Source organism: Cyrtonyx montezumae, unplaced genomic scaffold, assembly GCF_038088225.1.
Source record: "Cyrtonyx montezumae isolate F1298 unplaced genomic scaffold, pur_monq_1.0 scaffold_0, whole genome shotgun sequence".
NCBI lineage: Eukaryota > Metazoa > Chordata > Aves > Galliformes > Odontophoridae > Cyrtonyx > Cyrtonyx montezumae.
Genome location: NW_027071824.1, coordinates 17882102 through 17910074, shown reverse-complemented (window position 1 = coordinate 17910074; position 27973 = coordinate 17882102). Strand labels below are relative to the sequence as shown.

The window sequence follows — 27973 nt, the reverse complement described above, 5'->3', positions numbered from 1 at the left end:
TAGAGTTAGAAATATCTGTATGCATTAAATGGAAATAAATTTTCTATATACCAAACTTTTTCTGTGATTACTGAGAAAATGCTTTGTGAGTTTCTATTTAAATCTATGCCTGACACAAGAAAATCATATTTTCCAAAATTTTTGAAGACCTTTTATAGTCAGTTTTAACTTATTCCTGTTTTCTAGGTGCAAATTTTGGAAGCTCTTTCTTAACTGGATAATATTTCACAAAGTTGCTCCTATTCCAGAGAGCAATAAGGTGGCATACTTGTTCAGGAGCGATTTATAAATCTCTTCCCTAGCATATTTCCTTTGGTTGTTGTTTGAGCAATTATTTTTAGGAAAAGTACAGGCTTAGAAATACAGATTTTGTTGTTTGTTATATTAAGGTGACTGTAAAAAGAAATGCATGTATTTCCTGAGAAGTTTCTCTTAATCATACATTTCACATCCATGAGGATCTTGTGTTCAGTTCAGAGTATAAGTTTCTTCATTTTGTTGGCATCGTGTAGGAGAATTCACTTTTACATCAGAGATACTGAGATGTTTTTTTCAAGTTTGGTGTGGACTGTATATCTATATTGCTTGCACAGACCACTAGAGTAACTAACTATAATTGTCTTCTATATAATTCAGTTTTACTCTCTTGCATTGTGTAGCATTAGATGCGCGTCTGGAAGTTGGACTTGAACAGCAGGCTGAACTGATGCTGAAGATGATGTCCACTCTGGAGGCTGATTCCATTCTACAAGCACTGACAAACACATCTCCCACATGTAATTATATACTATCAAATTATTCTCTTCACATAATGACTATTTGAAAATGATACCTATTTTTTTCTGTAGTTGCATACCAGCTTAGAAGAAGTTGAGTTTTTGCTTTAGTCATCTTGTTAGGCTGTGCTTTAGAGATTTCTTTTTTGCAGATTTTTAAATCGTATATATATACACATTAAAGGCTTTTTTTTTAAATTGCTCAAATAGGCAGGTTTCCTTTTACAGTGCATAATAATACATTGGAAGAATTACTTTCATTTTCTCATCTGAGCATCTAAAAATTGTTTTCTATTTTTTGAAGCTTAATTATTGTATTCCGTGTGAAATTTAAGCTGTTTGAAAGCCGCTTTGTACTTGTTTCACTTGTTCCATTATAAAAGTGAAAATATTTAGTATTTTGAACATGATTATGCAATAAGCTTATGTTGTCGAAGTATCCATGATGCTGAATTAGTTTTGTCAGATATTCCTAAAATACATCTTTAACAAGTATGTGAATTTGACTCACCTTCCAAACAGTTTTTGTGAAGATGTCTAACTTTCCAGTACACCTTTCACAATAGCATAGTTAACAGTCTAACACAGATGAACTCCACAGTGAAGAGCCGTCTTATAAATTATAACTTAAGCATGTTTCCCTTAAATTTAAAGTAAGAAGAGATGAATATGGAATTGCTTTTACCATTTTTTATAGTATAATCCACTGAGGGAGGGCATTTCATTTTGTTTCATGTAGTAACACAGTCTCCCACTGGAACAGATGATTCATTGCTAAGGGGATTGCATGCTGCTAACCAAAATGCCCAGCTGATTGTACAGTTGTCATCAATACCAATGCTGAGTGCATGCTTCAACAAACTCTTTTCGATGCTACAAGTCCACCATGTTCAGGTTTGTGAATGTTGAAATGTTTTGATAATATTCTTCCCTAAATTTGAAAGTTCTCTTCCTGTATTTCATTTTGTATTGCTTAGGGTAAAGCTAACCTGTTAGGTTATGTGCTTCCTGCACAAAAGTTGCCATGGATAACAGTAACAGTAATGAAATAGCTAATCTGTTGAAACCTTTTAGCAAATAGGGATATTCTTGTTAGTAGGTATCTATTTTTTGTCTTTAAAAACAAGTTTGTAGGTTCATTAAATTATGATTGTTACCCTGTTATTATTATAATAAATATCAATTTGCCATCTTTGGAGGTTTTCAAAACCCAGCTGGATAACCCTCTAAGCAGCCCAATCCATGTCTTAGTTGACACTTCTCATCGAAAAAGATTGGGCTGAAAACAATCCTATGATTCAAAATGTTAAAATGAGATGTACACTTTTTGAAAAATCATTTGTTTAAAAACGCTTTTCTTAAGGAATGTAGTGTGTGCTGTATGTAAGTGCTTAGGTATCTGCCTACCTGTTTATATTTCAGTTGGATAGCTGACTGCATTTAAATATTCAAAATAGAGTCAGCACCTTGATGCTTCCTCAGAAGATCAACTATTTAGTTTCTCCAGGAGGGTCATTCAGTGTAAGCATTTGTGTCTCTCTGATACTTCCCATGAGTTAAATTGGCTTCTGTGAATTCTTTCAGTTGACTGTTAAATATAATTTGGCTAAGTTGTGGAATTCCAAAAGCTTACATGCAAACCAGTGTTTTAGTAGAAAGATGATGATAGTGATTTCTGAGTAGTATGTACTCAGTTTATTATTAGTTATATTTTGAATAAACTAATTAAGAGAAACTTAACTGTATTTTGAAGGAGACCGTTATAAAAAACACACAAAAAAGCACATTTACTAGTTACATTAAATTTTATTTTAATATTTTATGTATCAAAATACTAACTTCCCAGTGAAGGAGTGAGGGGAGAGCACGTAATCAGTGAAACACAAACAACTGAAAATGTTGATATGACTAAAACTGAATACTTTTTATGCTCTGCTGCTCTGAAAAATCATTGCAATTTGGTCTGATGGTGTTTTTTTTTCCCTTTTTTGCAGCTTGAATCCCTTTTACAGTTATGGCTCACATTAAGCCTGAATTCTAGCTCCTCTGGAAGTAAAGATAGTGGCGCTGATATTTTCCTTTATAATGCTAATCGAATACCTGTAATTTCCTTGAATCAAGGTAAAATACATAAAATAGGGAAAATTAACTTTCAGATCAGAAAGGTTTTCTTAAATGCTCAATATATGTTTGTTATTATTAAGATTAGTGATGGAATTAATGATATGGTTGGACTAGATGATCTTGTAGGTCCTTTCCAACCTTATGAACCTATGAACCTATTTCTGTGTCTCTAAAGAGCTCTTGGTTTCACTATCTACTTGAATTGAAAAATGTATAGCTAATGATAATTGGGGAATTGTTCCTTGAATTTGTGTAATCTTGTTAGAATGTAAATTATAAAATGTGAAGTACTTAATTCATCATTACTATCAAAAGGGTTCTTTAAAAGATACTCCTTCAGTCTGATTTGAGCTGTGCACCTTTATGCACTCCTTTGATAAATTTCTTTCCCTGGTACACCGTTCTATGATTTGTTTATTTGTTACTGTCCAAGGCATCGAGGGTGGGCATGTGGGTGCCCTTCAGCTTTTTGGCTTCAGTCTGCTCAACTAGGAGAAAGATGTGTCTTAATTATTGCACTCGATAAAGTAATTATGTAGTTTTTAAAAAAATTGTTGAATTTTGTAGTGAGAGTCCAAAACATAAATGCCTACTGTAATGGACTTTTGAGTGTTATGGAGACCTCTCAAAATAAACTGTTTATTTGCATCAGGTTTTTTTCTGAGAAGACATGAGTTGACACTATAGGAAGTTCTGTGGGCCTGTTCCTGTGGCATATTTGGTGATGGTGTCTTTTTCTAATGGCCTAGAACAGTAGTTGTCAAAACAAACACAGCCAACAGTAAACAAATAATATAGCAACTTGCTGTCAAAATGAGAAACTTATTATAACATTTTGAAGATTAATACCAGGGAAAATGTGTTTTTCTTTACAGCTTCAGTAACTAGCTTCCTGTCTGTTCTGGCATGGTATCCTAACACCTTACTCCGAACATGGTGCCTCGTGCTTCATAGCCTCACTCTTATGACAAATATGCAGCTTAATGGTAAGTTGTGTTATGTTTGGTCACCAGTCTTTTACAATGTGTAAGTAAGTGTTGATTTTGATCTGAAGTGTTGCCAAAATCTTCCCTTTGTCATAGAAGCACTTTGATACTCATAAAGCTCTTTGATATTCTTTTTTAACAAAGAGGCTATAGAGAGTAGACTCTGTGGACTGCTTGTACCATGAAACCATAGTGTTAATTGAAAAAAAAAAAAAAAAAAAAAGTAAAAAAGTTAGCAGCATCTTCTGGAGATGAAATCTAAGGCCTAGCTAAAGATCTTTGGAAAGTAGCTTTGTATTACGGGAAGAGGTAGCAGAGAGTGAGGAGTAAGGCAGCATGAGATAAGTTTGTGTTTTTGTAATGCTTTAGGAATATTTTCATAAATATGCAGACTCCAGTCAGTGCTTACATCGAGCTCTCTGAAGATAAGCCCCTAAAAGCTAAATTTATTCAGAAAAAAATCCATCCACTTAATTTCACTTTCCTGTGCATGCTAGATTATTGTGCATTCTCTGTGTTGCTCCATAACACAGTACTGATTATCTCCCCTTGGGAAACAGATTTTGCTACAAGTCAAGTAGAGACGTTAACGGATACTGTTTTCAATGAAGAAATTTAGCTTCTGAAAAGAAATTATAGTAATAGGACAGCTGTCAAGAGGACTGCTTTTATGGCCTTGTTCTTAAGCCTAAAGAAGATATCGAGTAGTTTGTGAAGTTGAAAACTGGAATCTCTGAGAACATACATATTTAGGCGATATCAGAACTTTTTAAATTCTGTTTAAAGATTTCTTCCTCTATATGCTGTTTGAAATCTTTGTCTTTGGAATGGTTTTTTTTTTTTTCCTTCAGATTTTCACTTTTTCTTAATATTATATAATTTATTATTTAATAAATTAAAGATATTATTTAATGATCATGAAAAACTTCTGAAACTCCTTCTGCTAGGTGAAAGTGACACCTGCCTAAGAAAAATCTCAGAGCTTCAATTGCTCTAATGTAAGCAGCTGTTGTCTTTCAAATCGTTTTCATAATATATTTATTGATCTGTTTCTTTAACGAGAAGTATTCATGCTCCACTCACATGCCCTTTTGCTCATCTTTTATGTTGTCACCAGAGATACTGTTGGAGGGAGAAGTGTTCTGAGCATAAACGCTACTTAACAGAGTGGACAATGTTGATGCATCCTCAGGTCTGAGTTAGATCACATCAGGCTTTTAATACAATATACAAATGAAGGGGGTCTTATATCCAACTTCTAAATAGAATATATAAAAATAAAATTACCCAGGAGGTAATGAAGGTGTAGTTGTTTAGTTATGCTATCCACCCAATCGTGGTAAAGTGGAAAAAGCTATGGAGTCTTCTAAACCTAGAAGCAGTGGAGTTGAATGTTAGCCTGTGGACTTGGCTGCTGTTTGTCAAGAGAAGGTGATTTGGGGACATCAATTCTGGGGAAGTTCTAGCATTTAAAACAAAACAAATCCCCACAGAATGGAAGTGTTGCCTGTCACACTGATCGTTGCACTTTCAGAGAATAACCTATGAAGTCTGTTTAACAATATAGGAAAGCACAAATGTCCTTCATATAAAAATTACAGAACATTCATGAGCTTATTTTAAAATAAATTTGAATATTTCTGGAAAAACTAATGTTGTAGACTTAAGTTTCAGTTTTGCAGTTACAGTGAATCAGCAAAATGTGAGAGAAAACAAGTCTTAAGTGTGCATGCAAAGGTAGTAAGTTAATATCCATAGTAAGTTAATATCGTTTGTCATCTGGGTGTTCATTTTCATCTTTTACTTAAATTGTAACAAACTTATAAATGCCACTCCCCCAAAATAACAAACAGACAGAATACCTACCAACAACCTACATATAGCTAGTTTTCCCAGGGGGTAAAATTAACATTTTGGCTGTTTTACTACAGTAAATATTCATAGATGCTGTTTCAGATGGGGAAAATAAACGTAATTAGTTCACTGAGGCTGATATTTCCAAGGCCCATCCTGTAGTGGAAGTTTTCTCCATTCTGGGAAGTTTGGTTTTCCTTTCAGGGATTCAGAGGAAGTGAGCACTTAGCTTCTCTTACAGGCTTGTCCTTCACCCAAATGAGACCTAGCTTTTTAATTTTTTGCACTGTTAAACGTAAACTGGAATAGGCTTATTGTCTATAATAAAATGGAATAGGAATGCCTTCAGATGCTTTATTGCTTTTATTCAATTCTAGCTATTGCTCTTCCATTTCCATCAATTACCAAACCTGCTTTTTCTAAATTTAATATTGGTAAATCAATGCAAAATTTTTTGTATAGCTATCCAAGAAATGATTTCAGTGTTAGTTTTCTGCAGTCATCTAAAGGAGTAAATCTGTTTATAGTTAGAAAATAAATGGAATGTGGTAAGGGAAAAACTTGGTATCTATTGTCTTTGTTTTTAGTTTCATCCACCTTTCCTTAGGAATTTCTTCTTATAGCAAGTATCTTTCCAATGTTATTTTTATTTCATTGCTCTGGAAGCTTTTCAGCTGGCATGGAAGTAGTCAGGATTTAAATGTCATTTTGACAGAGATTTTTCCCTTGTTTGGTTTCTTATTGTCCAATTTAAGGAATTTTTTTGAATGGTGAGGACTGTGATACAAATGGAATGACCAGTAAGTAGTTTGGAATTTGATTCTTTTAGCATCCCCCCTAATTGGGAATCATCCCTTGAGGGGTGAAGGGATATCAGTCCAAATCTTGCACCGGAACACCATTTCCTCTTGATTCAGTCTTTCTTTCACATGCTATGAGACAGTCAGAAAGAGGTCATATCTTCAGCATGTTATAACTTGAAACTCCATGCAGGAATTTATAAGCTCTGCTTTTCACAAGGTGTCTTTTGAGTTGGTTTTATATGCAACAACGGGGTGGGTAAGACTATGTTTAAGAAAGCTTATTTGTTTGATTATTAAAAGGTGTATTTTATTTTAATTCCTTGTCCTCAAAGCCCTTATCTGTTAAGCTTCTTGCAGTGTTAATGATATGAAATTGCTGAATGTGCCACAAAAAAAAATATCTTGATTGCTTACAGGATAATGGAACAGATGGTCTCTGGCAAACTAAGAAATGTGCATAAGTCTTACTATACAGTGGATTAGCAAAAAAAAAAAGTCATAGTCTTTGTAAATATTGTTTCAACAACATTAAAACTATACTTTTGTGAATTTTACCTTGGCTAGCTGAGATATTAGTGGAATATTTGAGGGCGTTGTAGCTGTACTTAATGGAAAACTCATTACTCAAACTTGTATTCCTGGGTAAGCAACTTTGGGAGTTGATTCAACTGTGAATATTTTTGCATAATTAAGTAAGTATAATAGTTAAACAGTATAGATGTTGTATTTACATTAAATGTTTAAGATGAGAGATTTAATTTTCATGGTTTTATTTTTCAGCTGGTCCAAGCAGTGCCATTGGTGCTCAGGAAAGTACTGCCCAACTGTTGGTGTCAGATCCAAACCTCATTCATGTGTTAGTGAAATTTCTTTCTGGCACAAATCCTCATGGAACAAATCAACACAGTCCACAGGTAACTAGCAATTAACAGAATAACTCTTCATAATAGCATTTAAATAAACTTGACAGAAATATGTGTTATCTATTGTGTATTATAGCCTGTTCAGTTAGCTTACTGAAGTCATGCTGGATTATGATAAAAAAGACAATGAAGATTAAATACCTAACAATTCCAGTTTTTAGAGGAGTGTTTTGTGCTTCTCTTTTCTGCCTATTCTTTGAATTGGTATGAATTCTGCTGTGTTTCCTAAATTCAGCTAATGTTTTTCTGTTCTTTGTGGCCTTTACAACATTTGTGAATGGAGGTAAAAAACGTCAGTTAAGTTATAATTAAGTTCACTTATTCTTATGTAATCTTGTTAGGCGTTTCTGAGGCTCCTGTCAAGTGTTAGGCTAAGAACTAAATTCTTGCTTTTTACTCATGGATAATAGTAGAAAAAAACACGTGGTATAAATTGATACAGAGTAGAAAACTCTAAATTTGTTCAGAACACAAGTTAAATTACTCAGTGCTTATCTGTTCTTACAAACATTTTTAGGAGCAAATTCCTGATCTTGAAGACATTTCAATTTTGTATGTACTTATTAAAATTACTTTCCCTCTAGGTTGGGCCAACTGCCACGCAAGCTATGCAAGAATTTCTTACTCGATTACAAGTGCACCTTTCATCAACTTGTCCTCAAATGTTTAGTGAATTTTTATTGAAATTAATACATATACTTTCAACAGAAAGGTAAATCTTAAACTTTCGTTTTCATAGCCTCTTTGACTTTAAAATCTGTGTGTGAATCACAACCAAAATGTGTATATCCCTCTCTTGTCATACAGTCAAGTTATTTATGGATGGAGATCTTCACCACAGCACTAGTGGCAGCTAGGCAGTTTCTGGCTTGTGGAGGAGTGAACCTGGAATCCATACACATCTAGCCATCTTTATGCAAGGGACAGTGAAAGTAAGCAATGAGGAGTCAGTTAAAGTGTCATTGCATCTAGGGCTAATATGTAGGCCTTTTTCAGGGTTAGAGTAATTCTGATTAGTTTACCCATAAAAAGACAAAATGCCAGAATTAATTAAAGATAAAGCAAATTATTTATAGAATATTTTTGTAATACAGTAGGATGAAATGTGTGATTGCATAATCGTAATTATTTCATTAAAATGCTAGCAAGAATATCTATGATTTTGGTAGATACAAACCACTGATTTCAACTATATCCATTACATAAAATTCTTATCCATGAAGCTTCATTCTGATAAAATCTACTAAAAGCCAACTATAACGTTAACTAGAAAAAAGAGGAGATACTGGAAGAGAGTAAAACTACAGATTGAATGTTGTATTGCATCTTCTTTTTCTTATAATGTTATTGGAGAAGACATACATTTGCTACCATCGTTTGAACATCAAGTTTTTAACAACCCCACACATGAAAGTAAGGGTTTGCATCGTTTTGTTTTTTTTTGTCTCTGCTTACTTTCCTCATTCTTTTTTATTCTTTCTCTCTATTCTACAAGCTCAAGGACACACAGGGGGAAGAAAAGGAAGCACGGAGGTGAATTGTAGGCTTCTGCTTAAGATAGTAGGAAACACATGGAAGACTGAACTTTTAAGCAAATTTTTATTCTTACAAAGTTGTCTCAGTAGGACATACAGGAGAGTGCTGCAGCCAGCAGAGACAGCTGTACTGAGGCTGTTTGGAGCACTAACCACTAATTTCCAAATCTGTTCCAACTCTCAGCTTCTTGGATGGCCTGTCCATTTCTTATTTATTTTTCTGCTTTTTTAGGATTCAAAATCTCTTCTAAACTTTAGTGGAGTATGTGAATTCACAACGAAATTCATTGTTCTTCTGCAGTATCATTTTCTGCTTTTTAAGATCTCACTCTAACTAGTTGAACAAGCAATTGTCTGCTTCATCTAACTACACCTGCAGAAATGCTTACTTCTGTTTGCTATTCCTTTAAAGTAACTAACTGCATCTAGTAAAGAAAAGAATTGCCACATTTTAAATATATTAACAGACTACCCAGTTGTGGTTTCATCACCAGCAACAGTGGAAGCTTATAAGACACCAAAATGATCTGGCAGTGTTTCTGCACTTAAATGTAGCCGTGTCCATAAGCAGCAACATAAGCTTCTTTAGATCCAGAAATGTTCATGTCTGGAACTTCTGTTGATGTTGATAAGGTCTCTTTCTTCTTTCCTGCAATTAAGTTTTCATAACTAAGAAAAGGTGAGGGCATCTTTCTGTTACTACCTCTTTCTTGCTTTAGGAATAAGATCATGATTTTTGGAACTTTACCAGTTTTGAAAAGGTTTCAGCATTTCAAACATAATCTCAAACTTTGCCAATGTGGAAAATGAACCAAGTGTCTTTCTTCTTACTCTGTATGGATTTCATCAGTATCTGAAGCTGGCTTTACAGAGGGTGGTAATTTAGGCAAGTCATTTCTCAGAGAGTCTTTTTAATGTCGTGATCCTAGCTTTATTTTACTAGCTTCTGAATCTAAGATCTACAATTTTTTTGCCTTTGACTGAATCGAAATTTTGTCATCTCTTTCATCTCTTTCATTTTATTTCCTCCTTAGTTGAAAGACATTGTGGCCTGCTTTTTTGCTAATAAAAGCACCCTTTTTTTTTCCAACTGATACGTTTACCTGGGGGATATTTCTTTGTAGTAGGAGCAGATTTTTCATGTTTTCTTTTTCTAAGTCTTAGAGAAAAGATTTCCACAACACTATGTCCTGTCTGCCTTGCATACAGAGATGTCCTCTGTATGGACATCTGACGTGTTTTGGTTTTTTTCCTTATATGAGCCATAATAGTTTCCTGAAAGGCTCGTAAGGTTCTTTTGATAAGGTTTCTTTTGACCTGGCAATGCCTGCTGTCTGAATCATGCATTAGTTTGTGAGTGAAGGGTTTATTCCTGAGTGTTCTGTCTCCCCTCCTGAACAGGTAGTTGCATTGTTGTTCTGTTTTGTTTGGTTTGGTTTTGGTGTGGCTTGTTTTTTATTTTTGTTTTGTTTTTACTGTAACTGCATGTTATTTTAACTGTGCTGCTTAGTTCAAAGTTCAGGTTTTGGAATATCCATGTTGGGTAATTACAAATGATACCATTCTAGCATTTCTTTACGCAGATACAAAAATATATAGGGACTATTTAGATTTGTGGTTTTTCAAGGCTTTCAGCTTTTGGTTTGAGAAAGAGAAGGGAAACCTGCTAATGATCTGTTTTATGCTGTGTGGTATTGCTATGGGGACAAGTCCTTAGTCTGGCTATCTTCATGCCTGATCAGGTAGTTGATGGCATAGCATTGGAAAAGTTGACACTGTCTGCCTTTCCTCACTTCCTCTTCTTCAAGTAGGAAAACCTCCTCTGTCCTGCTCTCTTCTGTTGATGTAGTGTCTGAGTAGTGATACAGTCGTGGAGAGAAGGAAGGAGTACCACTGTCTATGCAACAGCAAAGAGTGTATACCTTGTGCGTAACAGTTCTGCTTCTTGAAGGCTTGGTTAGTGGGCCCAAGACTTATGTGTACAGCAACCAACCTGTTATGTGGTAATTTGTCTGGCCTGAAGTGCATTAGGAATTGTGATTTTCTTCTGATATTGATGTTCTACATGTCTCCAGAGAAAGGCTTAATATAATGAGGGAAGGGCTTCCTCGTTTTCTGGCTTCTCTGTTTTCCAGTAGATGGCACTTTGGTTTTATATATCCTTTAATCTTACAGAAAACTGTTTCATCCTTTCCTAAGAAACTGTACAACATTAATTTGAATTGGATGGGTGGCGTTTACTAGGTCACATTCACAGACTACTATGCATACAAGAAATTTAATTATTCTGTAAAATCATTAATTCACACTGAATCTTAGAATGCATACTTATATGTTATACTTGAAATAAGCTGATTATGCTAATGAAGTGATAGCTTTTGTGTCATGTTAAGGTTTTTTTTAAGGCAAATTAAAAGTCAAACCAAAATATAACATAGAAGCAAAGCACTGAAAATTAGTTTTGATGATTATTTCTGGATCCTCAGGCAGTTATTGAACTGTACCATGTCTGACCAAATTGTAAGATTGATTTTGAAGAAAAGCAGTATCTTACTGTTACAATAATTAAATGGGAATTATTTTCTTCAAATCTATTTATAGAAAATATTTTTTCTGCATGGCATTACTCATTGTCAAAAGGTACAGAGAAATGTTTCAAGTTACTAACTGAACCACACTTAAAGAATTAGAAACAGCTTTATTTTACAGTCAATGTGTGAAAGCAATTAGAAAAATAAGCTTACTGCTAGATGAAATCCCTCATGTAGCCAAACCTATAGGCATCTACCTGTGACAATTTGAATATCTAATCGTTTTACAAATAGTCACTGCTTGGAAAGCTAAAAACTGACCATTCTTCACTCTTCTTTGGAAGGAAAAGGTCTATGGAAGGAGAAACCCTGTTGAATTTTCCTGTTAGAATTAAGAAAAAAATCCCAATGATACTGTCATATTAGACGACTGCTTCTTCCTATGCAATTTCTGTGCAAGTTTGTGAAACTTTTCACCCACGGCAACTAAACAGGAATGTATCTGAAATAATTAACTGGTTAGTTAAAAAGAAAAAAAGAAACAAACAAATATCAACTAGATATCAAACTTTCCCACAGGAAGCTTTTGTTGTTAGTAGTATCAGAAGCATTATAACATGAAGGGGTTCCACAGATTGTATAATGATTGATAGCTAAAAATTATTACCGCTTCGACCATGTGAAAGATCAAATTATGCTTCAGGTTGCATTTTGGCTGGTTTCTCATTGGAAGTCTGGTGTGCTTTTTGATTCTTAAATCTCAAGCAAACAACAACAAAAAATTGTCTACCTTGTTAATATTGAATAATGAAATATCTTTTTCCTTTTTTTTCCTCTTTCCTTTCAGAGGTGCTTTTCAGACAGGCCAAGGGCCTTTGGATGCTCAAGTGAAACTCTTGGAATTTACCCTGGAACAGAATTTTGAAGTTGTGTCAGTTAGCACTATTTCTGCAGTGATTGAGTCTATAACCTTCCTTGTGCATCATTACATTACATGTTCAGACAAGGTGATGTCTCGCAGCGGCTCAGACAGCTCCGTGGGTGCTAGAGCATGTTTTGGAGGACTTTTTGCCAATATTATCCGTCCAGGTGATGCCAAAGCAGTTTGTGGAGAAATGACAAGGGATCAACTTATGTTTGATTTGTTAAAGCTGGTGAACATTTTAGTTCAACTGCCGCTTTCCAGTAACCGAGAATATAGTGCCCGTGTACCGGTAGCAAGCAGCACTACAGACAGCGTGTCTGATGAAGAAAAGGTTTCAGGAGGCAAAGATGGCAATGGAAACAATCCTAGTATTCAAGGATCAACTGCATATGTTGCGGACTTGGTGTTAGCCAACCAACAGATTATGAGCCAGATTTTGTCTGCCCTTGGCCAGTGTAACAGCAGTGCTATGGCAATGATTATTGGTAGGTATTTCTTGATTAAAGGGGAAAGTCTTTTGCAATGGTAAACACTTCAAACTTCTATAAACTAATAACTTGGGTGTAGACATGAAAATTGTCTAAAATTAAAAAGAAAAGCTGATAGAGAAGTGATAAAGACATGTGATGTAAGATGGGGAAAAAAAAACACCACGATATAAGATGGGAGACAGTAATTAAAGCCAAATGGGAGTGTGTTTGGCATTTGTAATTCAGCAAATTCAGCAAGATTGATGTTGAAAGGGGCCTCTGGAGATTGCCAAGTCCAACCTTCCTACGCAAGTTAATTCAGAGCCGAGTAGGTTCTCAGTACCTTGTCCAGTGGGCTTTTTAATTCTTCAGGAGTGGAGGCTCCACAACTGTTCTGGGAAGCCTATGCCAGTGGTCAGTCATCCTTGAAAGAAAATACACTTTATGTTTAAAAGGAATTTCCTGTATTTCAGTCTCTGCGTGTTGCATGTCTCCATACATGGATTAGAATTAGTCTTCAGTTTGTACTGCAAGCATGTTTCCTTGGTAGTTCACTACATATAGCAATATTTTTCTTTTTTAATCACTTTGGAAGAGAAAATTACAATCGTGATATTGCAAAAATGCAGGCACTTTTCCATTCCTCTGTTTTTACTAGAGGTCTCCTTAGCAGCATGCTCTTCAGGGTCCTGGTAATATATTTGTGGGAATTCTTACATTTACTAACAAGTGTGGATAGCTGATGGTCCTTCAAACAACGAAGCTGCTGTTTGTCGAACACATGTGTGGGATGTGTTTTCTCAGAGAGGTTATCTTTGTGACTTGCTTTTGAGCTGTGAAGATAGAATACAGTTTATTTGCACAGCTTGAACCACTAGATGAAATACTACATGAATGGTAACGCATGTGTCTAAGAACATTTTACAGAAAGATAGGTTTGGACCACGTACTCCATTTCAAAGGCAAAAATAACTGAAATTTTGTACTTTGTAGTGGTTCTCTTATTTCCAAGAAAGCTTCTCTGACTTTTTCTGTGCTGATTTCTTTTAAGCAGTTGTGAAACTGTTTAATCAAAGTGGTATCAGAAAACATTGTGTTCTTTGAATGAGAATGTGTGAATGTCTGACCAGGTCTCTGTTATAAAAGCAACTGAGAAAGTAGTAATCCCCAGTAGTCAAATTAAACAGCAGGCAAGATTTGACAAGCCTGAATTGCTTTGTTGGAATCTTCCTGAAATTAATTCTGAAACACCTCATCCTTCACTCTGGGTAGTTGATGTATCACAAGTATGCTATGAATGAACATTGACAGTAGGTTATTCTTTGAATGATAGGTTGTTTTCAGCATGTGGTTTTGGAGGGTGAAATTCAGATACTCTCCTCAACTTCCATGTCTTTCTGAACCACCAATTTGTGTCTAGCAAATGTTTTGCATTTTATAAAAAGTCAGTTTGGGAAGATAATGTTGTTTCAATATGTTTTTCATAGAATTCAGAGTACTTATCCAACTGAATCCCTTCAATGGATTGTTTCCCCGAGGGTCTTTTGATACAGGTTACTGAAACTAATTTGTGTGTATATTTTGGGATGATATAACATAGTTCTTTGCGGTTTTAGTTCCTTCAAGAAAGTTTCTATTTAGCTCTCTCCAGACAATTCCTTTAAACAAAACGTTTCTCCAAGATTGCTGCTGAAGTTATCTATGATCCAAAATCAGTTACCAGCATTTAGTAGTAAACACGTAACGGATAGCACAGAGTGCTGCCTACTCACGAAAGGTAAACTGAAAGACTTAAGCAGATGTGCTCTGATAGGTAGTGGCTCTGGTGTCAGAATTTCTGTCAATAATGTTAATGTACAGCACCTTGCAAAACAGTAGATGGGAATCAGAATAGCCTTCAGTAACTTTTTTGTCTCACGAAGTTAAAATGATTCTGAGCTTTGTCTTTGCATTTCATTAGGGTTTTATGCTTTGCCATTGACAGACTATGAAAATCATGACATAAGTAATAGTATTCCCATCCTGTGCTACTCTTCCCATGGCTCAAAATCTTAATAACACCTTCTTCAACTATGTCATTTATTTTTAACTTTTCTAGACACTGCGGAGACTGAGTCCTAAGAGACTTCTGTCTGTCTCCACGCTTTCAGAGCTTACCAGTATTTTCTTTCTTGACAACTTAAAAAAATGATTAAAGTACTATAGCTGTCAATTCTCTTGCCAAAATGTTTCTCTAAGGCATATTGCAGAGATCACTTAAACACATTCTCTATATTATTTTCTGTGAGTATAATTCCAGTTCCTGTAAATGGAAGGGAAATGAAATCCATTTCCCCAACTCCAATCTAAAACCACTTTTAAAAGCTCAAATTAATGTCATATGTGTTGCAAGGCAGTAATTTTTGCAGAGGTAGTTTCTTTTTGGGGAGAATATCCTACTGCTTTCCTTCCTTCTCTTCAGGAAATATGTAATCAATATTACTGAATAAATCCTGAGCTGTAACACTGAGAAGAAAAGTTCAAGGAGAGGTTTTTTCCAATAAAAATGCATCTGTTGAGTGGTCTAAGAGCACTAATGGTAATTTATAAGATCCTGAAAATGGGCCTTCTTGTAAAATCCATGCCAATATTTAGCTGAAATGAAATTTAAATATCCTTGAGTTCTCTGTGCTGTAATAATTTGTTAGGTCTCAGCTTCTGAACCTTGAACTGTTCCTGTTTTCACTAAGGTGCAAGTGGCTTACATCTCACTAAACATGAAAACTTTCATGGTGGCTTAGATGCAATATCAGTTGGAGATGGATTGTTTACTATCCTGACAACACTTAGTAAGAAAGCAACAACGGTGCAAGTGATGCTTCAGCCAATTCTTACTTACATGGCTTGTGGGTATATGGGAAGACAGGTAGGTTCCCTTTTATTTTGCTGTTCTTCAAGGTGATTGCAGTTTGGTTGAAGCAGTAAGCTATAATGATGTCAGTAAACTAACTGATACTAACATTCTTCCGACATCACTGCAGTGCTGAAGATAGGAAATTTTCACCCATCACTCATGTTGAAGGGGGAAAGAGTTGGAGAGTTTCTGGAAGGATATTTTGGTATTCCTGTAAATATTCTTAGCAAAAAGTAAATTGAATGTTTCTTTGTGTTCAAGTGGGAGACACATTTATTGTGATTATATTACTGGATATTTAAAGTGCTCAATATTCTTAATTCCCTTCAGATACTTAGCTTGTCATTTAATCTTTTCCTTACTAGAAAGAGTTCTCCTGTGTAGGAGTGAACCTTCTGGATCGTGATATTGCTATTTTGTGTTAAGAGAGGTCGACTGTGGTAGGATTTCTTATTTCCCTGCTAAAAGGGAAGACGTAGAACATTCATGCATTTTTTTGGTCATCATTTCTGTATGAAGTTGTATTTCTTAACTTTCTTCTAGGGTTCTCTTGCCACTTGTCAGTTGTCTGAACCACTCCTCTGGTTCATTTTACGAGTCTTGGACACAAGTGAGGCACTGAAGGCTTTTCATGATATGGGTAAGAATGTCTTTTCTCTGGGTGCACTGGGTGCTTGAAGTAAAAGATTTATTATCGATTTTATTGCACTTAAAGAATACAGATGTGTCTTGAGAAGCAAATCTATTAAGTTTGTTTGTTTGCTTAGAATCTGTAACAGGCTTCTGAACAGTCTTTTTTTTCCCATCCCAATCATACATAGGTGGTGTTCAGCTTATTTGTAACAACATGGTAACGAGCACAAGAGCTATTGTTAACACAGCAAGAAGTATGGTTTCAACTATTATGAAGTTTCTTGATTCTGGTCCCACCAAAGCAACAGACAGTAGTTTGAAAGCCAGAGTGCTAGCTTCTGAACCTGATAATGCAGAAGGAATTCACAATTTTGCACCTTTGGGTAAGTAATAGAACCTTCTCTCACCTTAACATCCAGTGAATCTGTATCAAGAAGAAGTATTGTGTCATATGTTGAAGTACTACCAAACCTTCTAAACCTTTTAGTGTTTCAAAATGTTGCTGAGTGAGAAAACAAATTCCTGGTGAACTCTTCCTCCACTGTTCATAAGAGCTAATTTGATTCGGGGATGAAAAGAAAGGAAGTGTGTGATTTAGTTACTGAATCAAGGTAAACCCCTTCCTGGGTTGTTTGATTATTCACTTCCAGCCCAGTTTCTGTGATACTCCACTAAGACTCAGTGGCTGCACTTAATGTAAGACAGATTTAATCTAGCTGTTACAGAAGCATTTCATAGGTGGATGATGCAGAATGAGCTTGGAGTTAGATCAGGCAACAGCAGATTGAGCATTGGGCTGTTCTTGATGATGATGCTCTGGTGCTTGTATGTAACTGCATCAGTGTTGCCTGCATGAACGTTTGTTAGAATTGCAGGGCTTTTTGTTATCTATATAATGGGTACCACTTATTAAAATGCATGAAATTTAAGATGTAAACACACTAATATTTTACTGAGGTTTATTTTTCCACTACTAGTTTTATGATTCATGTTGCTGCTCATTATCCCAATGTAGCTGATGAATGTGTACATCCAGTATCTTATTGTCAGAAGTGAAGAAAGGATTATTTAAAAAAAAAAACAAACATTGAAAATACTGTAGGATAGGAAAGAAGTCCTCTTTAGTCCTTTCATTCAAACTGAAAATGATCAATTAAAATGTTTTAACAAAAAAGGTTTGTTTATCAGAACATGGAACCATTTGAAATGTGCTTCACTAGTCATGAATTCTGAAGAGAGAAATTTGAGAAACGTGCAAATGTTGGTACTTAGTTATTTTTAGTGGAAAAAATCCTAAACATGTATCACAGTGGGTTCTTGCGTGTCTCATCCTCAAACATGATAAGTACTGCAGTTCCTGGTGTTCTCCTTTGAGTTTTATCTATCTTAATATTTCACTTCCTGCTGAGAGCATGCTTTTGAAGTGTACCTTCCAGTGGTCTCTGTTTACTACGCTTTGATTCTCATCGGGTGGTAGTCCCTGAGGCACAAACTGAATTCGTTTGTGATGAAAGTCTGTCAAAAGGTGTGCTTTAGGAATTCATCCCCAGCTAATTGTAGGCATTCAGTCATAGGATAAGGCTGGAGATGCTCAAAAGTAAAATACTTCATATGTCTGTAGTTGGAACAGCACAGGTACAGCCTTGCTGTAAACCATATAAACTGTAAACTGTATATATAAGGTGCTTGAAAATTAAAAGAAAAATACATCAGCAGTTATCATGTATGAAGTGTGTGAATAAACAAAACATATTAAAAAGTGTTCTCCATATTCAGGTGGCAAATTAATCTGGATTTAATTAATGAATATTTATAATTACTGTTAATACTGCTGTTTTTTGTAGGTTCCATCACCTCAAGCAGCCCTACTGCCCAACCTGCTGAAGTACTGTTACAGGCTACTCCTCCACACAGAAGAGCTCGATCTGCTGCGTGGTCATACATATTCTTACCTGAGGAGGCTTGGTGTGATCTCACCATTCATCTTCCTGCAGCAGTGCTGCTCAAAGAGATACATATCCAGCCTCACCTGGCTTCTCTTGCAAGTAAGTACATTTGCTGGTGCTGATTGATTTGAATATTTAAAGAGTAAGATTTAGCAATGTCAGAAACGTGTAATCAGAGGAAGAAGAGTGGATACACTGTATGAAGAATGTCATTAAAATGAGTTGAGAAGCTTACTCGTTCTCTTTCTCTTGAGAGATGAATGCTCTAATTCTGATTAATTTCATGTAGCTTAGTGCATGTTTTGTGGCGTTAACATTAATATGCCAGAAAACTTGTCAAACTTCTCAAAATTTGAGGGGAACATGTTGCTGATCTCGAGTCTTCAGGCAAAATGGTGTTTGGGAGTTGCAGTGAACCATGAGAGAAACAGATTTTCGTATTTGCCTTAGCTCTCCATAGCCCAAATAGGAAAAAAACCTGATATTTATACTCAGGACTTTTCTTCTTCTCAGATATTTGGATATAACCCATTTATAAAAATGCTTATGCATTTCACCATATGTTAACACACAGGACACGTACTCTAGCTGCAGTTCTGCAGTGGTGTTTGCTTAAGTTCATTTTCATCAAGTTCTATATCTTCAAAATAAATTCATATTTAATGCTTAAAATTCAAACCAGTACAGTTTTTTAAATGGTATTAAACCTTCTTATTTTAATCCATAGCTTGCCCTTCATCAGTATCTGTGGAAATAAGTGCAGATGGTATCAATATGTTACCTTTGTCAACTCCTGTTATCACAAGTGGTCTCACATACATAAAAATACAACTTGTAAAAGCTGAAGTTGCATCAGCTGTCTGTCTTCGTCTCCATCGTCCACGGGATGCTAGTACGTTAGGCCTCTCCCAAATCAAGTTGTTGGGCCTCACAGCTTTTGGAAACACCTCATCTGCAACAGTCAATAATCCATTCCTTCCTTCTGAGGATCAGGTCTCTAAAACAAGGTAAGCCTCTGGTATCAGTTGACAGGGACTAGGGGAACAGTTCGTTTTCTTTCTGTGCTGTTTTTTGCTGTGAATCAGGTCTTTCAGTCGCAAACTCTATTAATGAGTAGCTGTTTTTATAGCTGAGTTTTAGCATTTAGAGAATTTGTTATAAATAGAGGTTGTGCATTTCTGGGGGGATTTTTTTGGAAGATAAATACAACATAAGCACAATTTCTCACTCTTTGTAGCATGCTTGTTATGTGTGCGTAAAATGGAAATGTTTCATCTCTGTAATGGTGAATGAAAACAAAGGACGTGGAAACATTAGAACTTACATTTGGTGTCCTTAATTGTAGACGTTTATGAAAATAAATAAATAAGTAGCTGTGTATTTCTTACCTCTTCTGAAGTTTCTTATGTAAGTGTTGAAGCAGGAAAAGAAATAGGACAATAGAATGTTTTGTGGAAGTCATATCCAGTATTTCTATTTGCAAACAGTTGAGAAATAGGAACCGAATGTTGTGATTCTGGCTTATCAGCAAGATCTCTTTTCAAAAGCTTTTGATTTGCTTAGTGTTGCCTTGAATTTCATACTTATTTTTAAAATAAAAATGTGTAAGGACAACTTCAGTGTTTTTAAGCTTGAATTTAATCATTCATGGGTAAACGTTTTAGGTTATCTGTTCAACAATTTAGCTTACTTAATCATTAATATTCATGACTTCAGAATGTTTCTGCTTTTAACCTTGTTTTTAAAACTAAAGAGAAGGTATGTGGAAGATTTTAAGTATGTTATGCCTTTGAAAAAAACAAAACCTAAAAGTATGGAAATTTAGAAACCATGCATGCTGACTGGTGTATATTTTATAGAAACTGCATAAATGAAACTGATCCTTGATCTTGAATAGCAAGTTTTCATGGACCAATTGTTCTCCTGTTCTATATGTTCTTCAAGAAAAGTTAGCTTTGAGTTACACAAAAATAATCACTACTAAGGAGTGTACATTCTTAATGTTTTGAAGGGTTTTACTGTGGTTTACAGCTTAATACAATAAGTATCTCAAAAGACTCATGGTAGTGATTTGATTGATATGTTAAATTTGGCTATAATTTTATTTTACACATACCAGATAACTTAGTATTTGCATAATATTTTGAATTTTTTTTTCCTAAAGTAAAAATTCAAGCCTTATGTAAGATATATCTTGCAAACTTCCATTAGTTTCACTGTCTCCCCCTCTCAAAAAAGTGGGTAAAATCAATTGTGAAAACTTAACTGTGAAATGATGTCATTTATTTAGTGTACAATTTAGATTGCCTTAGGATTACTTTTCATTATTAAAAGGAATATTGAGCAACATTGTTCAAAAGACACACAGGGAATAACTGCAGTGATAAATAAATTTAATCTGTAGTTTTCCTGTGCTTTGTAAGTCAGGTACAACTATGTGCTCGCTCATGTTCACTGTATTTTGTGAATGACCCTAAATAGGTGCACAGCTGGCACTGTGAAAACTATTAATCCTTTTAAAAGCTCTTATTTTTAGGAAAGCTCTGCAGCTATGTATAAGTAGTTGCCAACTACTACTACAGGATCTTGGCCTTATATATTAATAAATCCATTTATGTCCAAGTGAGATGGGCTATTTAATCTTTCACATTTATGTGACTTTTCCCATTACATATGCATTTATTGCAGGTTGTAAGCCACATTTCAGAACTAGAAAAAAAATTGTGGAGCCAAAAATTTGATTTGTCCCTGCACACAATAATACAATGTTTAAAAAAAAAAAAGCAAAAAAAAAAAAAAGCATAGCAATACTACCTTTTCCCACAAATCCTGCCTTTCTTACCAACTCAAAGCAGTAATTGCAACAGTAATGCTAATGTATGTTACATTATGCTCTTAGATTCAGTTATTTCAATTTACTTTTCTCAGGTTGTCTCATTGTGTCTCAGAAGTTTTCTGCAATACTTGTCATACTATTGTAATGTATTCTAATACAAGTATGTATTGTATGTATTGTAATACAAGTAGATACATTATAGATGAAAATAAAATGAGAAAATAACACATTTTGCTCATTTTGCTCTTTTTCAGTATTGGATGGTTAAGATTATTACACCACTGCCTCACTCATATAAGTGATTTAGAAGGAATGATGGCTAGTGCTGCAGCTCCCACTGCTAATCTATTGCAGACATGTGCTGCATTACTGATGTCACCATACTGTGGTATGCATTCTCCAAACATTGAGGCAGTGCTTGTAAAAATTGGGCTGCAGTCCACCAGAATAGGCCTCAAATTGATCGACATTCTTCTCAGAAACTGCTCAGCATCAGGGAGTGATCCCGCAGGTGAGTGCATTGTCTTTCTTTTCAGTTGTTGCTTAAAAAGTTGCATGTGTAAACGTAGAAATATAGTGTTATTGCGTGTTACTTTGAGTTTGAAATCTGCTTACTGTTTTTTCATGACAACATTGTTTAACTTGCCATTATATTTTGGGGTATCACTGAGCTTTTTGTCTGAGTAGCTCTACAGTAGTAAAACAGTGCGGCCAGTATTGTTTTGATTTGTGTAGAATGTATGATATGAGGAACGTTCTGAAGACACAGAAGTAGGCCATGCAGTATATCCCGAGCGCAGCTGTGTATATACCTGTATGCAATGTCCATGTGTTTCAACATGAAGGGTACCGCAGAGTCGTTTTAAGGAAAGAACAGCAATATTTTATCTGTACTAAGCTGTAGGATAGAGTAAAATCTGGATAGCACTGAGATGATTATTCAACAACTGATGTGTGTCCCACAGTAGCAGCTCTTCAGTCTGAATTCTTGTTCGTGCTATTTTAAAGTTGCTGATTCTAAGAGAAAACACTTTTTCAAAATGCCTCCCATGATGTACTTCACCGTGAGTTAATGTGACAGTGTGCCAAATTATCTTTTATTGGAATGCTGCTAAATAGGAGAGTGGTTTTTTAAATGGCAGGAGATTGAAAATATAAGAAGGAGAAGATGATTTGGAAATAATCCAAGGACTTCCTGGGCCAGTCATGTTGGGGGAAATAGGATTTAAATATGCTTCCATACTGAACCAAACGTTTGCTTTTTGGGTGCGTGAGGTTTGACAGCTCTATTGGAATTAGTCATGTTCTTGGTTCTATGACAGGATTTTATGCCTTTTGGGAATATGTTAAAAAAAATCCTGCTTGTTAAACCTGCAAGTATTCTGTCTGATGAATGTTGAAGTTAATTATTCTCTTCTACTGAAAGGCTTGAGCATTATTTTGAATGTATTAAGTGTGGAATATCGTGATAGTGGTGTTTAGATAGCATGCCTATGTTAATGGAAAAGTTCAGTTCAGTGTCAGTATTGCAGTTCTTTAACAATTTTGTGAGTACTTTAAAAAAAAAATATGTATGTAAGTACTTCTGTTGTTTTCCCCTCTTCCCCTTCCTCCCAAATCCCCCATTTCTTTTCTTTTCTTTTTTTTAATGCGGCAAGATCTGAATAGCCCTTTACTGTTTGGAAGATTAAATGGTCTCTCTTCTGACTCCACAATAGACATTCTTTATCAGCTGGGAACAACTCAAGATCCTGGAACAAAAGATAGGTAATATTATTTGGATTATCCTATGGGAATGTATTTAATCTACTGAACAGTGGTACAAAAGCAGTGCCTTTAAAAAATCTAATTATTATTATATAGCCTGAAAGTGTGTAAATCTAGAGAAGCCTTTCAGCTTTCCCTTTTAGCTCTTTCCATCCTTTACGGAGAATACTGTCCCTCTCTTGTTTGGTCTTAGAAAAGTGAGAAGCTCTTAGTGTTTCAGCTGAATTTTCTCTCAAGTACTAGTCTCTCAAAATCTAGTTACCTTCTGTGTTTTCCCTCTCTGTAGTTAGAAAGCTTACATTTGACTGTCAAATATGGTTATGTGTTTTTAATTTATTTGGCCCTGTTCGTTATCTAAGTCCTGAAAACAGAGTTTGAGCTCATTCTTGAACTCTGCTTCAAAGAAAGTAATAAATGTCTAAATCAACCTACTCAAAGAGATCATGTTAATTTGGTTTTGAGTGTTGCTTTGACTCTTTGTAATGCACTACATCATCTTGACTTCCAGGATTCAAGCACTGTTAAAATGGGTCAGTGATTCTGCGAGAGTTGCAGCTATGAAAAAGAGTGGCCGGGTCAGCTACATTTGTCCAAATAGCTCAACAAGAGAGTATGGTCTTTTGATGCCATCTCCTTCCCACTTGCATTGCGTAGCAGCAATTTTGTGGCATAGTTATGAACTGCTTGTTGAATATGATTTACCAGCATTGCTGGACAGAGAGCTCTTCGAGTAAGTAATGCAAACAAACTATTGTACCGCATGCTTTTCTAACTGAATTGTTTCGTTATGACATAATACAGCTTGAAGTAGAATAAGTAGTGGAAAAAGGCATCCCTGATGCTGTTTGCAAGAGTGAATAAGAAAGAATGTAAGAAGAATGCTAAAATGGTATCTGAACAGGCAGCTCTGTAGCTCTAAACACATATAAACAGATGTATTTTAACAATTATAGCATTTGAGAAGAAAGAGCTGTGGTAAAATAGATTTCTTAAAATGAGTAACCCAATTGGATTTGCACCAATATAAAAGTGGGATGAACTATTGAATTCATGTCTGTTGGAGAGTATGTTGCTTTCAGCATAGGATGAAATGAAGAAATGCATACTAAAACTATTGTACCTAGTTTCAGTATGCATTTTGGAATATAGTCCTGTTCCTCTACCTTCTGCCAACTAAAACTGTAATTCGTATCAGCCAGCATCTGGAGCAAATTATATAATATATTATTAAATGAGTAGAGAAGGATTTTTGTTAAACATGGGAAAAATAATTCTTCAAAGGAAAATAACATCTCCACTGTATTTATCTTCTTTGATACTTCAACTTTTGAAGTAATTTTGTTGACTCTAAGTTCTCCTTCACGTGATATGTCACTTCTCTGGATGTATTTTCCAGTCATTCCCATGTTCTATTTGACTACTTCTGTTGGTTGGTTTTTGTTTGTTTGTTTTTTACCAATGGATCGTAATTTATTCCTTACTTATTTTTAATATCTAGTTGGAAAAGAATTTTATTTTTCTAAAGAGAATAAACTTATCTATAAAATCTTGATGGAAAGATTGTGTTGAATTTATAGTTGGTGAAGAGTTTGTGTGCTGTTATATGTGGATTTGAAAAAAAAATCAAAATGAAAAAATACTTGCTACTCAAACTAACTGGGACTTCGGAAAAGTTCCCAAAGTGTTTTATCTTAGAGTAGTTTTTAATCAGCCAGCGCTGAAACTCATGTTTGCTAGGGGTACAATCTCTTTTGGACTCTTCAAGTCTCTCTAACTAAGCATAAAATAATACTTCACACAATCCTTATCTTCAAAATAGAAGCGTGATATGGGACAATACATTCAAATTATTAAAATACTAACATCACAGTGCCACGAGGTGTTAATTGATGTGTGTATGTAGAGTTTAAGATTATATAACTTGTATGTGATGTCGTGGTAACTTGAATGCAGTTCAGAAAACAGCTTTTAAAAATATTTCTTCATACCAATTTGTTCAGAGTAGACAAAGTATGATGTTTTCACTAATTTACAGATACCACTTTGCAAGTATAAGCTAAATAATTGGAGCAAAATTAGCTTTTGCATTCAGGTGCGTTTGATCCGATGCTATTTGAGTAGAAGTAAGCTTAAAGGTAGGTGGAGTTAAATTGTGTCCTGAGGATAGTAAGGATAGTGTCATTCAACCAATGAAATTCTTGCTGTTTTCATTTTCAATGTGACATCTTTAGTTAGAATTATAATTAAGAAAAAAACAAAAAAAAAACGTAAAAGAAATGATGGAAGAGAGGAGGGGGGGAAAAACAAAAGTATTAAAATACTTCCAGTTTTTACCAAGGATTAATTAAGAGAACTTTGTGGAAAATGTGTGCTTTTCTAGTAGCTGCATCTTGAAGAATGGAAAGCACAGACATTTTAGTTATCTGAAAAATGTCTAAGTTAAGTGCTAACCGTCCAAAGATGGAAATACTGTCATTGATGGCAACATCCCAGCAAGAGCCACCTCTTAACTATTTTAAGTACAGTGTCACAAAGTGAATTCAAATATAGGGATGAAGAATGCTTTTTGGTTAATGAATGTCCTGCTGATACAGTGATCCAAAATAGGCTGTCAAGCTCAGCTCAGTTTTACAACAACTTCTAGAATAGTTAATATGGAAAAATGTATAAAGTGACAAAGAAAAGGGAATGTGAGTAGCAAGCTATCTATGTTTTGATATGATTTTTGTCTTCTACAGATCTCTGTTTAACTGGTCTATGTCTCTTCCTTGCAACGTGGTTTTGAAGAAGGCTGTTGATAGTTTGCTTTGCTCAATGTGCCACATCCACCCAAATTACTTTTCCTTACTCATGGGATGGATGGGTATCACTCCTCCTCCAATGCAGTGTCAACACAGACTATCCATGACTGATGACAGCAAAAAGCAGGACCTCAGTTCATCTTTAACGGATGATTCTAAAAACGCACAAGCCCCTCTTGCACTAACAGAGTCTCACCTGGCTACTCTTGCTGCTTCATCTCAGTCTCCTGAAGCTATCAAGCAGTTATTGGACTCAGGTTTGCCTTCACTGCTTGTAAGAAGTCTTGCTAGTTTTTGCTTTAACCATACTTCTAGCTCGGACTGCAGTGCACAATCGACGGATATCACCCAGGATAGGCTCAGGAGACATCATGTCCCACAGCACTTTAATAAAATGCCTATCACGGCAGACCTGGTTGCTCCTGTTCTCAGGTTTTTGACAGAAGTTGGCAACAGCCACATAATGAAGGACTGGTTGGGTGGTTCTGAAGTCAATCCGCTGTGGACAGCACTTCTATTTCTGTTGTGCCATTCTGGTGCTACTTCTGGAGGACACAACGTGACTGCACAACAGACAAGTGCAAGATCCAGCCTGCTTTCTTCGACTGTAACAGCAGGTCTGACCACTCAGCAGCGGACAGCAATTGAAAACGCAACGGTTGCTTTCTTCTTACAGTGCATTTCTTGCCATCCTAATAACCAGAGGCTTATGGCACAGGTGAGATGGAAAACAAATGAGATTATCCAAAAAATGACAATAATGAGTCATAATTTGCATAGATCCTCACTTTGAAACTTTTTTTTTCTTTCTTTTAAGGAGTTTGTTTCATTGTCATCAACTGGGAGAGTTTTGTGTTGAAATTGTTAGCTTGTTGATCAGACTTTGGAAAGTATAAAAATGCTTTGACATGGCCCTTCAGTTCTCTGTAATCATTTGTGTTCCACTTGGCTGTATCAAGATCTATTTCTGGCTTCAACAAGATACTTCAGACCAAAGTCCACAATTCTGTATTTAAGTACATAGGTTTAAACTCTTTTGAAGTGGGATTTGAAAATCAAGCTCTGTACACATATTTTAAATTAATAAATTGAAAAATTGTTTATTTACACAAACGTGTAAAATGAAAACTGTGCAGTTGTTCAGAAATATGAGCAATATTACAGAACAGTCCTCTATTCTAATGCAAATTCAGCTAATTTCCTCACAGTTGTTAACCTTTCAGACCTAGCTGAGTGAAAGTACAATTAAAATTATTTTTCCTTTCAACATTAGAAACATCAATGCCCCAGAAGCAGTTAACACAAGTGACAAAAAAAAAAAAAAAAAAAAGCACATTTCTCTGCAAATGGCCAATAGTGACACTTAGCTACAGCGTAAGAAAATCTTGCTTTCAGGATTCAAAAGTTATTTTTCTGATTCAGTTTTTATTTTTCACAGTACTCTACGTGTTTGATATTACTTCACTGTAGTCAGTGTTTGGTACACTTTAAAGAAAACTTTGTTTATAGTTTCTTCAGTGGCGCTCATTTCTGTTCTGGTTTGAATGATAGCTGGAAGGTAGATCTTAGGCACTGCTTATTATGGCTGTATAGAGCTGTATTTTGGAGACCTAAATATAGAAATATTTCAAATATGATGTCATTTTGTGTTCCCAGGTTCTCTGTGAATTGTTCCAGTCTTCTCCTCAGCGTGGGAACCTCCCAACCTCTGGAAACATTTCAGGATTTATTCGGAGGCTTTTTTTGCAGCTGATGCTCGAGGATGAGAAAGTGACTTTGTTTCTTCAGTCCCCGTGTCCAGTAAGAGTTTTTTCTATTTCTACATGGGCAACACAGATCATATTTAACCTAGAAAACTATCAGTGTATATTCAACTTTGAAAGGTCCCGCAGCAGCTTTTCCTTCTGTACACATCTGGAGAGTAACGTTTAGGTGAATTGTAATTCAGCATTTTAAAAGAAAATTTAAGGCAGTATTTTGAGACAAAGCCGTCTTGCTGAAAGCATCAACATTCTAACAGAATAGAAATCTGTTTTGTGAAAGACCTTTTAATAGTCTTCTTAAACATTAGCAACAAACGTAGATGTAAGTTATAATCCTTGCATCAATTCTTTATTATAAGTATTGTTGAGAAACTGTCTCAATTTTGATGCTCCAGAGCTGGCAGAGA

General features: G+C 35.3%; 1 protein-coding gene across 2 annotated transcripts in view; it reads left to right on the top strand.

Annotated features, from left to right (window-relative positions):
- BIRC6 (baculoviral IAP repeat containing 6) overlaps positions 1–27973 on the top strand; it is a 163177-nt gene that overhangs the window by 63395 nt on the left and 71809 nt on the right. For both annotated transcript variants that reach the window (XM_065729152.1, XM_065729144.1), the window contains exons 40-56: positions 660–776; positions 1516–1670; positions 2771–2897; positions 3776–3886; positions 7324–7457; positions 8051–8178; positions 12380–12942; positions 15657–15832; positions 16364–16460; positions 16642–16836; positions 18298–18498; positions 19127–19406; positions 21490–21746; positions 22894–23002; positions 23511–23732; positions 25741–26521; positions 27460–27603. In XM_065729152.1, the coding sequence (XP_065585224.1) occupies positions 660–776; positions 1516–1670; positions 2771–2897; positions 3776–3886; positions 7324–7457; positions 8051–8178; positions 12380–12942; positions 15657–15832; positions 16364–16460; positions 16642–16836; positions 18298–18498; positions 19127–19406; positions 21490–21746; positions 22894–23002; positions 23511–23732; positions 25741–26521; positions 27460–27603 (3797 nt within the window). The remainder of the gene's footprint in view (positions 1–659; positions 777–1515; positions 1671–2770; positions 2898–3775; positions 3887–7323; positions 7458–8050; positions 8179–12379; positions 12943–15656; positions 15833–16363; positions 16461–16641; positions 16837–18297; positions 18499–19126; positions 19407–21489; positions 21747–22893; positions 23003–23510; positions 23733–25740; positions 26522–27459; positions 27604–27973) is intronic.